This window comes from Diabrotica virgifera, chromosome 8, assembly GCF_917563875.1.
Source record: "Diabrotica virgifera virgifera chromosome 8, PGI_DIABVI_V3a".
Lineage (NCBI taxonomy): Eukaryota > Metazoa > Arthropoda > Insecta > Coleoptera > Chrysomelidae > Diabrotica > Diabrotica virgifera.
Genome location: NC_065450.1, coordinates 90,112,048 through 90,129,000, shown reverse-complemented (window position 1 = coordinate 90,129,000; position 16,953 = coordinate 90,112,048). Strand labels below are relative to the sequence as shown.

General features: G+C 35.6%; 1 protein-coding gene across 1 annotated transcript in view; it reads left to right on the top strand.

The window, feature by feature from the left end:
• Positions 1-16,953, top strand: part of LOC126890811 (mRNA-capping enzyme) — a 144,624-nt gene that overhangs the window by 106,240 nt on the left and 21,431 nt on the right. The window contains exon 8 of the mRNA XM_050660001.1: positions 11,797-11,987. Within this exon, the coding sequence (XP_050515958.1) occupies positions 11,797-11,987 (191 nt within the window). The remainder of the gene's footprint in view (positions 1-11,796; positions 11,988-16,953) is intronic.

Genomic DNA, 16,953 nt, shown 5'->3' with positions numbered 1-16,953 from the left:
CTGGTACAGTGACGGGGGAGTTATATTCGCGGTCAAGCAGACAGATGGACCAAATTGCTCATCTTTAGTACCATCGTTGGGTTATAACCGTTCATTCGACACCCCATTTGTCAATCTACCTGGCATATTGACGGAGTAGTTACATTCGCGGTCGGACGGACCGATGGACAGACAGCCTTGGTCAAATTTCTCAACCTTAGTACCATCCTTGGTTATAAGCTTTCATTCGACACCTTATTTGTCATTCTACCTGGTACAGTGACGGAAGACTTATATTCGCGGTCAGGCAGACCGATGGACCAAATTGCTCATCTTTAGTACCATCGTTGGAATATAACCGTTCATTCGACACCCCATTTGTCAATCTACCTGGCATAATGACGGAGTAGTTATATTCGCGGTCGGACGGACCGATGAACAGACATCCTTGGTCTAATTTCTCATCTTTAGTACCATCCTTGGATTATAAGCTTTCATTCGACACCTCATTTGTCATTCTACCTGGTACAGTGATGGAGGAGTTATATTCGTGGTCAAGCAGACCGACGGACCAAATTGCTCATCTGTAGTACCATTGTTGGATTATAACCGTTCATTCGACCCCTCATGTGTCATTCTACCTGGCATAATGACGGAGTAGTTATATGCGCGGTCGGACGTACCGACGGACAGACAGTCTAAATTTCTCATCTTTAGTACCATCCTTGGATTATAAGCATTCATTTGACAACTTTATTGGGCAAAAATATTTCTTGGGGATTTTTTGTCCGGGATTTTTTGCGGGGATATTTTGTCAAAAAAAAATTGTGGGGATTATCTGTCCGGGACTTTTTGTGGGGATTATTTGTCCGGGGATTATTTGTGGGGATTATTTGTGAGGATTATTTGTGGGGATTTTTTGTCCGGGGATAATTTGTGGGGATTTTTTGTCCGGGATTATTTGTCCGGGGATTATTTGTCCGGACCCCCTAATAAACTCATATTTGTCAAGTACCGAAATTTAATAAGGAAAGTTTCAAACGGGCCATTACGCTCCTGAATTTTTGATGTTTATTTAATTTTTTTCGTAGCGCCATCTTATACATAATTGCTACATTAACAGAGCTTAGATTCTTACAGATTCCTATACTTTTTGTGTATTATATGTACAAGATTTACGTTTCACATGCCAATTTCTATTAATTCCAGAAATTTATTTTAAAAGTACACCACGCAAAAAGTACTTTATTAATTCACATTTTTTTAACGTTACATCCTTCCGTTACATATAGGCTAGTGCTAAACGGACTTTTATCATGAAATTCATTTAAATACTTGAGTAATTTAGATATAAACGCTCTTATATTTATTGAGAAAAAAGCAAAACTTTCACATTTTTTTATAAACAATACACAACAGGTAGGGTAGCAAAAATATGGCTGTAATTAGCGAGATATATTGTTAGTAGGTTAAGCATTTTTCGGTATACATATATGCTCTAGATTATGAGTGGTGTACTTTATAAAGGTGATGGGATCGCCTATACTTGTAACATTACCAATGGCCGGCCTTAATGTCATATTTTTAGTAGAGGTTACTTACTTGGTGTTACATTCATTCGCTTCCCCACACAACCTTCAAATACTACTAGAATGTACATTAGAAAAGAAATCATCTAAAATCAATCAGCGTGTTATTTGTTCTCTAATAACTAATAACAAATACTTGTGAACTCACCATGCAAATGTAAGCTGGGAATTGCATTTGGATATAATCTATGACTCCATGAAAATACAAACTGATCTTCAAAGCACATTCGTTTTGTTTCAAAAACTGCATTTGAATCCATTATGTATCTCTAAATCAGGATTTTTTATTGTTGTTAACAATCAGGCCAAGGTTAATTAATTACTGACAATGACAATTGACAAATTATAATGACACTCAGACTCCGTGATATAGAAGATATCTCCACTCCAGAGTATAGCGACATCTGAAAAGAGGGATCGGTACTCCAAATGACATTTAATTTAGAATGACCTTGAGATACCTGCCTGAAATGTCTAAGAGAGTATAAGTGTTCTGTGACTATAAGCTTATATTCGCTGCCATACGTATGACAGCTCGAGCAGGCACGATGAAATTCCATCGTGCTGTCCACAGCTTGAGACCGGTCATAAGGCGACAAGGGACAACTCAGGTAGTCAACAATGGACCGCTCCAAATGTCGACGACGACAGCTCGAGCAATTCGTATATGTCGCTCAGTGGTAAACTGCTCGAGCAGTCCGTGTACGGCCACCCTGATCTTCAGAACTACGATCTAAGGTCCGAGGTATTACTCTACTCATTCTTAGAAGGGCAGTCAATGAGGGTATTTGGCTCCGAATTCAATCCTACTACATTGATTTACTTGATATTTTCATAGTAAGAAGGGAATAGCTCATGAAACAGTCTACCCTATATACTATGGCGCTTTTATCTTGTATTCCAACTCCTTCAAGTAGGTGGACAATTTTTGTCAAAATAACCACGGAAGTCGCTAGAAAACCTAATTCTAAGCAAAAACTGTTGTATAATTTTGTTTGAAAACTCAATACTGTTTCAGTTATTCGTGGTTGAAAATTGGCAATTTTCATTGAAAAATGATACCTTTTTGGACGGTTTTTTGCGAATACCTTAACTGTGCATCTAAATAAAAAAAACTATATAAAACATTTTTGTAGTTTATAAAAAAAAACAAAGAGATTCGTTCCTTCATAAATCATCTAGTTATAATACAAAAAGAGATATGGTAGGTGAAAAGAGTGTGATTTTTTGTGAATGCTCAAATCGGTGTATTCAACTTGAAATAACAGAGAGACGGTCGATTTTAGGTGTATAATGCTACCAACTACCAATACCTTTTGTAGTGCTTAAAATGACCTTTAAAATGAGCAATATTAAATGTCGATTACATTTAAACTAAGCGAGATCTGCTGCAAAAAAATTGATTAATGTATTTTAAGAAAAAAATGAGAAGTATATTTAAATCTATATCCACCAGAAATTAAATGCATCGATTTCCTTCTACAATAACTTTTATTATAGTGTTATTTCTATGTTCAAAAAGTTGGACGGGTTTAAAATGAATGGTTTTTGAAAAAAAAATAGAATCAAATTATAGAGCGCATTTTTAAATTTTCTTAAAAATCTTCTTTTTTCTCCATGTAACTCGAAAATGATAAGAGATACGAAAAAAAGATACTGTTTAAAAATGTAGAATTTTATCAGATAGAAATTTTGTTTTTTTTTACTGTATCTCTTATTATTTTCAAGTTATGTACATGGAGAAAAAGGAAGATTTTTAAGAAAATTTAAAAATGCGCTCTATAATTTGGTCTTATTTTTTTCAAAAACCTTTCATTTTAAACCTGTAAAACTTTTTGAGCGTAGAAATAATATTATATTAAAAGGTATTGTAGAAAGAAAACGATGCATTTAATTTCTGGTGGATAAGGAGTTAAATATACTTCTCATTTTTTCTTAAAATACATTAATCAATTTTTTTGCAGCAGATCTCACTTAGTTTGAATGTAATCGACATTTAATATTGCTAATTTTAAAGGTCATTTTAAGCACTACAAAAGGTATTGGTAGTTGGTAGCATTATACACCTAAAATCGACCGTTTCTCTGTTATTTCAATGGTAGGGGAGCAAAGTATGCTAAATGTGCAGTCACTCGTTCGTTATGGGGACCTATTGGGTTGTGAAGAGTAGGTCCTAAAACCAAAAAAAGTTAAGTAAAGTTTTCCATTTTAGTGGTGACTTTCCATTTTTAATTTAATTTTCCATTTCTAACAATCGTTTTTTAGATTATAGCGCCATTAACTCAAAAAAATGTCTCGAATAAAAGTTACTTATTTCTACGTAAAGAATCCAAATCTGCAATAAAAAAAAATGGGAGCTTCCATTTAAGATTTTAAAGTAACCCCCCCCCCCACCACAGAGGTGGGGTCGTGTTTGGTGCCATTCGATAGATTTTTCAAAAGTATTGAATAAGTGTATCTCTCAATTTTTCGATCTGATGTTTATTTCGCGAAATATCGCGGGATTCGTATTTGAAATATTAAATTTACCCCCCACCCCTCTCCGTGGAAAGTCGTGTTTGGTATCCTTCGATAGATTTTTGAAAAATATTGAGCACGTATTTTTTAGTTTTTCGATCTGTCATTCATTTCGCGAAATATTCGCTTTTTTCTTGTGAAACTTTGGGACTCACTCATTTCTTTACGTTCCGCTCAAATCGTCAGATTTTTGAAATATACTCTGTTTTGCATGTACTTAACTTATCTTATCCTAATCCTGACGATTTCGAGTTTTTCTAAGGATAGATTTTTTTTTCGGCCCCCCCCCCCTGCATTAAGAGCCAAAATAATATGGTAGAGGTACATTTTCAGGGTACAAGCTTTCTCCCCATGTAATAATCTGACGCGCTCGAGTAACTGCTTGGGCTCCCCTACCACAAGTTGAATACACCGATTTGAGCATGCACCAAAAAAAACATACACTTTTCACCTACCATATCTCTTTTTGTATTATAACTAGAAGATTTATAAAGGAACGAATCTCTTTGATTTTTTGTAAACCACAAAAATATTTTATATGGTTTTTTTAGTTTGATGCATAGTTTTTAAGGTATTCGCAAAAAACCGTTCGAAAAGGTTTTATGTTTCAATGAAAATGGCCAATTTTCACCCCGAATAACTCAAAAAGTATCGAGAAAAAAAAATTATGTACAGTTTTTGCTTAAAATTAGGTTTTCTAGCCATTTCCGTGGTTATTTTAACCAAAAAATTTTCCACCCCCTGTGATGGTACACGACAACCCTCACGGAATTTTCCTAATTTATTTGTTATAAGAATAAGGTCAATATTATAGTTGCAATTTGTATAATTTATTACGACAGTAGCAAAGTTCAAAGTATTCAACTCATTCGCAAGACTGCAAACAAAGCCCACGTCATTATTGAAATACGTATAGCATAACCATATATGGTAATACATATGGGCATTGTTTTTAATATAATAGATATAAGTGGGAAGGTCGAGTACCTGAGACATCGTTGTTGGATCAGTGTGTTCGCTGAACTCTGCTGGCGCGTAGTCAGGGGATATAGTTACCGAGATATGGGTCACCTTGACCTATCCTAACGATAATGTCGGTCGACGTAGTTGTAATTGTACCTTTAACCTTGTAAGAATAAAGTTATGTAAAAAGTTTAAGTTTGTTTGTTCGGGATAGTGTCTTCGTCCAGCAACCCCCAACATCACATGGCGACCCGTGCCTTAAGTTAAAGAATGGAGTTTTCTGGTTCGCATATAGATTGAGGTATGCAGCTCTACACGTAAGATGGGAAACAACCAGAATAAAGAAAAAGAGGAACAGATCTTCATAAACCAAGCAGGCAACAGCGGAGGTGTGACAGCTGAAACCGGCGAAAACGAGAAGCTATCAATCCCTGGAGTTTTGGGAATTGTATCGTTCAGCCTGGCCATAATCATCGTCGGATGGCTACTGTATCGACGATGGAAGAAGCAGCTTCGACGCCACATCCGACAGGAAGTATCTAAATCAATGGAGATGCTGAGGTTAGACGCCCAGAATCCAGGACCAAATGCATAGACACATGAACCCATATTCGTGACTAATTTTTCTTTTTAATACAATACAGTTTAACTGCTTATGAAGTAAGTTTGATGACTATTTTTTTTTTAATTTTCATATTGACATTTTAATTTTTTTTATTATATAATTACTCACTTATTTACTGACACTTTAAATATTGACGGTTATCCAATATTATTGATCCTTTTATTTTACTTACATTTATGTTTTATTATAATATTTTATATGTTATATTTTGTTATATTTGATAAACTTAACGGCAATGATAAGCTTTACGAAGTAATTGAGACTTCGAGACACTAGGCCATATACTATTGAGTAACGTAGTCAGGCCAAGCCGAATTTATGTTCGAGGAAAGATTTCAACGTATTCTGGAAGATATAACTATATTAAATAGGAATCTCACAAAAGACACTATAGAACGAAGGAAAAATAAGCTAATCACAGATAAATGGGTGGAAAAACTCAGGACTATCACGGAACAGTTTAGGACGGTGCATAAAATATACAAAGGTGGCAGCTGTAAGGCAGCAGAAGACAAATTCATTGCAGATATTATTGCAAAAATTGGAGAAAAAATCTAAAAAGTCCAAACAGAACTACGGAAAAGACAAGTTGAACATAACAACGACAAGATGGGAGAGAAATTCGAACTGAAAACAGCAGGGCACCTGATCCCTCACATAGGAAACACCGAAGAATCAATTAGAGCATTCATAGACGCAATTGAACTGTACGATGAATTTTTAGATAATGAGGGAAAACCGCAACTAACAAAGTACCTGTTGAAGGTGAAACTAACGCAAGCAGCAAAATTACGACTGAAGACTACTTACAACTCAAACGCGGCACTAATAACCGATATTAAAGAAAAGTTTCTAGTAAAACAATCTATCCCTGTTCTGTCAGCGGAGATCAACTCAGCGAAACAAGAGAATAGGTCAATAGAAAAATTTGGAAGAAGTTTAGAGGAGCTCATGGCTAAATTAACAATAGCACAAGCAGAGGGAAACAGAGATGCAGAAGAAGTGCTGGCCAAAGTAAACGAAAAAATTGCAATAAGCGTGTTTACTAACGGTTTAAAAAATGACAAGATAAAGACAATTTTGAAAGCCAAGAACTTTAGCACTTTAGCGGAAGCGATAACAAGCGCAAAGAACGAAGAATCGCTAACTCGAACGGAAACTGCAGGAATGTACCACATGAATAAAACATATAGAGGCGGAAGAAGAAATACAACAAACGGATACAAAAATAGTTTTGACAGGAGAAAAGAAGGTAACAAGACATATAATAATAGAAATACAAATGGAAACGAAGTAAGACAATATCATAACAGAGGTAGTTCTCAAAGAAACAGAGGAGCAGGACATGGTCAACGAGGGAGAAATAATAATTGGTCGCAAGGTAGAAACCCCAGCAACAGAAATTCACCAGGAGCATATTTCGCAACAGAGGAGCAGCCCCGCCAAGAGCAGCCACACACAAGCACAATACAAGAAGTAGATTTTTTTCGTGGCCCATCGAATGGAGGCAGATAATTCCACAGCAAGTGGATTAAATTATATTAATGTTTATTACAGAGGAAAACGCAAAAAACTATTAATTGACACTGGCGCAACAGTCAGCGTTTTATTTGAAGAATGTTTAGATAAAAACTACACCGACATAAACAAAACCCGACGTATTAGCTTGCGAGGCGTTACCGGAAAAACTGTATATACAAGGGGAACCTTATTGTGTGACCTTGAAATATTAGATAACTCAGAGAAGATAACGTTGACACAGGAATTTGCAGTTATGAAGAGTTTCACAAATAAAGTCGATGGAGTCATTGGTAGCGATTTTTTATACCAATATTTTGCTACAATAAATTACGAATCCTTAAAATTATCGTTACATGTAGAAGGAATGAGAAGAGATTTGGAAATGCTATCTATGGGAGAAATTTATACGATAATAATACCTAGGAGATGTGAAAAATTATTTTTTTTTCGAGATCGGGACACACTACGGAGATTTTGTAACTATACCACAGGAGATAGCGGAAGGAATTTTCTCGGCAGGAACAGTCTCAAAACCAGTCGACGGAAAAATACCAATAAGGATATTAAATATCAATGATAGAGAAATAATTGTTAAGAATTTTAGACCGAAGGTCGAAAGATTAGACAAGTTCGACGTTTTGCACATGGGAGAATCAAAACAATCGGTGAGTCGTGCCGAAAGACTTTTGAATATAATAAACACAACAAATTTATCGCTAGAGGAAAAAAGAGCAATAGAAAAAATATGTTTAAAATATTCCGATGTGTTTTTCTTAGAAAACGATCCATGCACAACGACGGACGTATACAAAGCAAAAATAAAATTGCAAAAAGGAGTATCACCTGCTTATACAAAACCGTATAGATTACCACATGGACAAAAAACGGAAATAAATAGACAAGTAGACAAAATGTTAAAAGACGGGATTATTGAAAATGCAATATCAGAATTCTCATCTCCACTACTTATAGTGCCAAAGAAAAACGATGAAAATGGAAACAAGAAATGGAGAGTTGTGATAGATTACAGACAACTAAACAACAAAATTGAGAATGACAGATTTCCATTACCATGCATAGAAGAAATCCTAGACGCTTTATCAGGAGCAACATATTTTTCACATTTAGATTTATACCAAGGATATTACCAAATAGAACTCGATTCTAAGTCCAGACCGTACACAGCATTCGCAACCGATAGAGGTCAATATCAAATGACACGACTTCCGATGGGGTTAAAGACAAGCCCAGGATGTTTCTCACGAGCCATGACTATGGCAATGTCAGGTTTAAATTATGAAAACATGTTTATATATCTTGATGATTTGATAGTCTTTGGCAACAGTCTACAACAGCATAATCAGAACTTAGTGAAGGTATTAGAGAGACTAAGGAAAGTAAATCTGAAATTAAATCCAATTAAATGCGAGTTTATGAAAAAAGAACTATTATATTTAGGACACAAGATTTCGAATAAAGGTATAGCACCAGATCCGGAAAAGATCACCGCATTGGAACAATATCCAATACCACAAAATGCAAAAGAAGCAAAAAGATTCGTAGCCTTTGCAAATTATTACAGAAAACATATCAATCATTTTGCAGAAATAGCCGCACCTCTAAATAGACTATCAAGGAAAAATGTAAAATTTGAGTGGACAACAGAATGCCAAAAAGCTTTTGAAAGCCTCAAGGCGTCATTATCAAACCCCCCCCCGTAATGGAATTCCCAGATTTATCGGAGGAGAACACGTTTATTCTACGGACAGATGCATCTGGCATCGCACTAGGAGCAACTTTGTCAAACGGGAATGACAAACCGGTAGCATATGCCAGTAGAACACTTAATAAAGCGGAAATGAATTATCCTACGATAGAAAAAGAATTACTGGCAATAGTATGGAGCATTGCTAAATGGAGACATTACCTTCTACAGAAAGAATTTATTATTTTGACAGACCACCGACCATTGGTGTACCTATTTGGTATGACAAACCCTTCCAGCAGATTAACCAAATTTAGATTGAAGTTAGAAGAATACGACTTTACAATTAAATACGTGAAAGGAGCTGAAAATGTAACAGCTGACGCCTTATCACGAATAGAAGTTACATCAGAAGAACTAAAGCAACTAAATAAGGACTCAGAGAAAAGTATATTAGTGATGACGAGAGCACAAACGAAAAAGCAGGAGGAAATCGCCGATTCGAAGAACGAATGGACTGATCAACCAGACGTAGTCGAATTGTTGAAATTCCCGAAAAGTGCGGTAGAGGTAAAACTGATAGACAAGGACGATATGCAAAACAATGAAGCTAGATTCGGCTGAAGAAAATACAAATAGTAGTATATTGTACAACGAAGAAGACGATATTATTTATCTGATTCGAGATTTTCGATCAACGTCTGCACTACGAGCGTCGTTGAGAAACTCGACATATCAAGAACCTCGATCAACGTCTGCGCTACGAGCATCGTTGAGAGCCTTGATTCAAATGTGCGCACAAAAGAATATAAAGGAACTAGTACTAGTAAAGAATAATAAGAATCAGCCAATTATTGAAGAGATAAGAAAGGATCCTAAAATATTTAAAGAAAGAGATATCAAAATATGTATAGTACAAGACAAACAGAATATAGCAGATGAAAAATTAAGAAGAATTATAATTAATGATTTTCACATGTTACCAACAGGAGGGCATGCCGGAATAAATAGAATGTACAAAAATATAAGGAAATATTATTTTTGGAATAGTTTACGAAAAGATATCGAGGAATTTGTGAAGAGATGCGACGATTGTCAAAGACATAAGCATTCTATCATAACCAAACAACCTCTAACTATCACATCGACTGCCACCTGCGCATTCGACACAATATTTATAGATCTAGTAGGACCATTTGAGATGGATGACAGTGGGAATAGATATATATTGACACTGCAATGTGAGCTAAGTAAATACATAGAAGGATATGTAATAAAGAACAAAGAAGCCGAAACAGTAGCCAAGGCATTGGTAGAAAATTTTATTCTGAGGTATGGAGTACCCAGAAAAATAGTCACAGACCAAGGCTCAGAGTTTATGGCAAGAATATTTAAGGAAACATGCTCACTATTGCAAATAGAGAAACTAAACTCAACAGCATATCACCACGAAACAATAGGAGCTTTAGAAAATACTCACAAACATTTAAATGCGTACCTTAGGATACAACTATCAAAATTCCCTACAAATTGGAGTACATGGGTGCAATATTTCTGTTTTTCGTATAACATTTCAGTACACTCAGCAACGGGTTATACACCGTTCGAATTAGTGTTCGGAAAAATATGTAGACTGCCGATAAATGTTCAAAACGAAATAGAACCCCTGTATAATTTTGACGACTATCCCATGGAACTGAAATACAGACTACAAGTAGCCGCAAAGGAGGCCAGAGAAACACTAACACATACAAAACACAGCAGAAAAAAAATATATGATGCCAAAACGAGTAAAATAACTTATAAACCAGGAGATAAGGTATTAATAAAAAATGAGCCAAACACAAAACTTAACTTTTTGTTTTCGGGTCCATATACCGTAATTAAAGATGAAACGCCTAACGTAATTATTGAGAAAAAGGGTAAACAAGTAGTCATACATAAGAATAACGTTAAGCTGTATAATATATAAAAAGAATAAGTACCGAAAAGTGTTATAGTGTAAAAGTGTAATAATAGTCCACCATAAGGCTTTTACTAGTACTTAAGGTTCAGTGTTCATATTTATATATCTCATTTTTTCTTTTCTCATTTTCTTTTAATATGTTTGTTTAATTTTCTTATAAAGGAGAGACGTCAGTCAGCATAAATAATATAAAATAGAGATGAAAGGAAATTGTTACTGAAATTCCCTTTCATCTTTTCCCCGCCCAGAGAGATGTGATGGTACACGACAACCCTCACGGAATTTTCCTAATTTATTTGTTATAAGAATAAGGTCAATATTATAGTTGCAATTTGTATAATTTATTACGACAGTAGCAAAGTTCAAAGTATTCAACTCATTCGCAAGACTGCAAACAAAGCACACGTCATTATTGAAATACGTATAGCATAACCATATATGGTAATACATATGGGCATTGTTTTTAATATAATAGATATAAGTGGGAAGGTCGAGTACCTGAGACATCGTTGTTGGATCAGTGTGTTCGCTGAACTCTGCTGGCGCGTAGTCAGGGGATATAGTTACCGAGATATGGGTCACCTTGACCTATCCTAACGATAATGTCGGTCGACGTAGTTGTAATTGTACCTTTAACCTTGTAAGAATAAAGTTATGTAAAAAGTTTAAGTTTGTTTGTTCGGGATAGTGTCTTCGTCCAGCAACCCCCAACATCACACCCCGAGAAGGGGTGAGAACCGCCTCCAAGATAAAAGCGCCATAGTATATAAGGTAGACTTAGACTAGGGTAGACTATGCCCAAAATTTCATTAAAATCCATGCAGTAGGATAGCATTCGTAGGTAATATCCTGTTCTTGCTTGATTGATTGGCGTATAGATCACATCACACTTTTTACAAATATTTCTTCAAAGAATAAATTTGTGTTTTAGAAAAATCCCGAAGAAAGTAGCTTTATTATTTGTCTTACAACAGAAGGAACCTTTTGCAATTACGAAATGGACGAAAGAGCTGAAAGGTTTAGATAATAAAATTATTGAATGTAAATTTGAAGACAATCGATGGAAGTTTATGAGGGAAAGAACTGATAAATCATTTCCAAACCACAGAGACACTGCATTAGGTAAGTAAACAATTCTCTTTTTCGCGTTGTGCCAAGTTTTTTATCTGTCAATAATTGTCACCGATGTTGGTGTTGTCATTCATGAATGACGGTATTATAAAGATATGAATTTTGCGTTTACCGCAATTGAAACGTATATGCAAAACCAGACATTTGACGTATAAGTTGTTTTGAATTGTGACGATAATATAATTTTATCGTCTAGAGTACGCCAATATATTAAGCAAAACGTGTTTTTATACAAACCGTCTCTGACAGTATAAAAGACGGAACGAAAAGCCTAGTTGGATTATTATTCTCGGTGCGTTGAACGGGGAATAATAAACAAAAACAAGGTGTAAAGCACTGGTTTCCTCGAAAGCGGCACCGACAAACTGCGACCGTAACACTGCGATGAATTACGTCAGATTACGGTGAAAAATTCAAGGTTCTTTACTGCGGCAATGGAATGTGCAAACTCAGCAAGCGGTGGCTTCCAACGCATCCTTGGAAACCGCCGCTATTATTTTGCATTGTACAGTTTTTTATGACGTCATTCATCGCAGTGTTACGATCGCAGTTTGTCGGCACCGCTTTCGAGTAAACCAGCGCTTATGAGGTGAGTTAAGTATGTCCCGACCATTTTCCCAAACCTTCCAACCATCCGTCGTCTTGGTGCGTTGAACAATTTCGACGGTTGGATTTACACTATTCTTATCCTTACATGTCTGGCACGGTGAACGAGATGTCCTCTCCTTATACGTCCATTTCATATTAATAAATAAATGTAATTCCTAATCCACGCGATCGCCGGTATTATTCATTCATGTATCAAATACTGTCACATCGACCCGAACCGAAAGTCCGATCCGTAGATTGTAAATATATTTATTTAACGAAATAAGCGAGTAATTAAGGCTAATTATATTATCTTTTGTACGTTTTGATATTAAATAAAAATGTCTTAAAAAGCGAACCTTGTCTTCGACTGTATTTTGTTACCCGAGAGCATCACATTGAACGAGATCATCACGGAGTAAAACGCAAAATCCTACCAAAATCATAATTTGGCACCAAGATGCATAGATGTTGACTGTGACGTGTATATTTGTTTTATCGACTACAAAAAGGCGTTTGATAGAGTGAGTAAAACATGATAAACTCATAAACATCTTGAAAGAAGCGGGAGTAGATAGAGACTTGAGAATCATATATCGCTGGTACCTATGATTAATGTGATTCCTAATACATTTCCAGTGAACATAATAACTTTTTGATAAGTGTTGGCGATACAATTCTCTTTTATATGCGTGTCCGCGAAGATTATAACTCCCAAAATATTTATAACGAAAAAATTAAGTTCATAATAGATGCCGACGAAAACAATTATTTCCCTTTCTGTTTCTGTGTCTGCCGACGAAAACAATTATTTCTGAGAACTTTTAGTATTAGGGATTAGGGATTATAATTTTCACAATCATATAATCAAAAATAATATTCTTCGCCGGCGTTCATTGAAAGTTCTACTCTCACCGGCATTTTTCGGAGTTATACTTTTCGTAGGCGGCGGCGATATAATTTGTATTACAACAAAACTGCCAATATTAAAGTGGATGACCAATTGACAGAGGCAGTCTCCATAGATAGAGGAGGGAGGCAAGGATGCATCCTGTCCCCGGCGCAGTTTAATATATACTCTGAATGTATTTTCGAGCAAGCGCTGGGAGAACTACAGGAAGGCGTATTAGTCAACGGAGTGCGTCTGAACAACACTAGATATGCCGATGACGCTGTAATTTTTGCAGACTGTCTAAATGGTTTGCAAAGAATAATGTCGCGTATATCAGATACACACACCGGCAAAATTAGCCGAAAACCTTAAAAATGGGACATGTTTGATGTCTGGAATTATTTAAACCTGTTGTCCGATTTGAGTGATTCTTTTAGTATGTTATAGCCTTATTATTTAAGAATATCGGTGTAATAATATTGTTGCTAGACAGGTAAATGTCATTTTATACCGGGTGTAACAATCATACTGTGTTTTTTTCTTAAAGTTCGGAACACCCTGTGGAATATTCTAGCATATATAAAATATTGAAATTAGAACTCAATTATAGCCTTAGGCTTTCTTAACATTTTCATTTTTTATTCATTTGCTTATGTTGGAAAATAAAAAAGTTATATGCTTTAACAACTAGCCATGTTTTTCATCAATAAATCCTCATAGTAGGGGAGGAAAGTATACTAAATTTGCAGTTACTCGAGCGTTATGGGGACCTATTAGATAGTGAAGAGTGGGTGCTAAAACCAAAAAAATTAAGATAGGTTTTCCATAAAGTGTGGGAGTCTCCATTTTTTAATTTAATTTTCCATTTCCACCAATCGTTTTTCCGATTATAGCGCCATCTATCCATAATTGGAAAAAATGTTGCGAATAAAAGTTGCTCATTTTTACGTCAAGAATCCAAATCTGCAATAAAAATTGGGACTCCTATTCAAAATTTTAAAGTAACCCCCCACCCCACCTCCGTGGTCGTGTTTGGTGCCATTCGATAGATTTTTGAAAAATATTAAATACGTGTATTTTGCGGTTTTACGATCTGATGTTTATTTCGCGAAATATGGTATTTAAAATTTTTAATTTACCCCCCACCCCTCTCCGTTGAGTGACGTATTCGATAGATTTTTGAAAAATATTGAACACGTATTTTTTAGTTTTTCAATCTGACGTTTATTTTGCGAAATATTCGCTTTTTTTGCGAAATATTCGCTTTTTTTGTGAAATTTTGTGACTCACCAATTTTCTTATGCCCCGCTCAAATCGTCAGATTTTTGAAATATACACTATTTTGCATGTACTTAACTTAGGCACCTTATCTTAATCTGACGATTTCGAGTTTTTCTAGGAATATATTTTTTTTCGGTCCCCCCTTAATGAATTCCCCGGTGTTAAGATCCAATATATGCTATAGGTACATTTACAGGTTACAAGGTTTCTCTCCATGTGATAATCTGACGCGCTCGAGTAACTGCAAAAATCCCCGGTTGGGCTCCCCTACCATCATTATATGCTTAGTTTAATAAACAAGCCTAAAGTAATTCATTAGATGTATTAAATAAATAAATTATTACTAAGCGATGTAAACGATGTTACAATGACGACCTCCCGTTGATTTCAGCTGAACTAGCTTCAAGGGGGGTTTTAATGTCAAACGCTGAGCGCACATGCATTTGAATCAAGTGTGTAATAGTCAGTATTTATTTTTGCATGCCTTTTTTACAAATTTTATATACAACATCGACGAAAAATAAACCTCAAATCGAAAAACTGCAAAATACACGTATTCAATATTTTTGAAAAATCTATCGAATGGCACCAAACACGAGCCCCCACGGAGGTGGGGGTGGGGGATTTAATTTAAAATCTTAAATAGGAGCCCAATTTTTATTGCAGATTTGGATTCTTTACGTAAAAATAAGCAAACTTTATTCGACACATTTTTTCGAATTATGGATAGATCGCGCTATAATCGAAAAAAAAAACGATTTGTTTCAAATGGAAAATTAAATTAAAAAATGAAAGTCCCCCACTATATGGAAAACTTAACTTAACCTTTTTCTGGTTTTAGCACATACGCTTCACAATCCAATAAGTCCCCATAACGCTCGAGTAACTGCAAATTTAGCATACTTTCCTCCCCTACTATTAGGATTTATTGATGAATAACATGGATAGTTGTTAACGCACATAACTTTTTTACTGTCCCACATAATTAAATGAATCGAAAAGGAAAATTTTAAGAAAGCCTAACTCTACAACCTAGTTTTGATTTTAATATTTTACATATGCTAGAATATTCCACAGGGTGTTCCAAACTTTAAGAAAAAAACACAGTATGATTGGTACACCCGGTATAAAATGATATTTACCTGTCTAGCAACGATATTATCACAACGATATTCTTAAATAATAAGGCTATAACATACTAAAAGAATCACTCAAATCGGACCATTGGTTTAGAAAATTCGAGACATCAAACATGTCCCATTTTTAAGGTGTTGGGCTAATTTTGCCGGTGTGTGTATAATTAGAGAATACGGACTTGATCTCAATACGAAAAAAACAAAGTACATGGTAGTCAGTAAGCGCGAAATATTAAATACACAGCTTTTGTTTAACCAACAAGTAATTGACAGGGTCGATAGCTACACATACCTTGGTACCAACATAAACAGCCAGTGGGACCACTCAAGTGAAATAAAACGACGCATAGGCGGCATAGGAAAAGCGAGATCAGCGTTCATAATGATGAAGTCTCTTTTCAGAATCCACGATTTACCTCTTGCTACCAAAATCTCTATCATCAGATGCTATGTATTTTCTACGTTATTATACGGAGTAGAGGCCTGGACACTTTCCGAGGCTTCTTTGAGAAAACTCGAGGTATTCGAGATGTGGTCTTACAGGCGCATTTTGAGAATTTCGTGGGCGGATCGTGTGACTAATGTTGAGGTTCTACGTAGAATAGGCAAGGAATGCGAGATTATTAACACAATCAAAGAGCGCAATCTAGAATATCTTGGCCATGTTATGAGGAATGAACAGAGATATGGCTTGTTGCAACTCATTCTTCAAGGCAAGGTATTTGGAAAGAGAGGACCAGGAAGAAGAAGAATATCTTGGCTAAATACTTTCTGAAGGGTATTTATCGTAACAAAATGTTTGAGATAAGGATGCTGGTTTTCCCCTACCTTATTCAAAATCTATATCCAAGAAGCACTGCACCAGTGGAGCCAAAAATGTGCTGGAATGGGGTTGAAGCTTAACAATAATTATCTGACAACGCTGTTCTTTGCAGATGATCATGTACTAATTGCAAGCTGTGAAGAAGATGGAGATTATATGCTTAGAAAGCTCAAATATGAATACGAAAAATGGGGGATGAGTATGAATATGTCAAAAACAGAATATATGCGAAAAGGT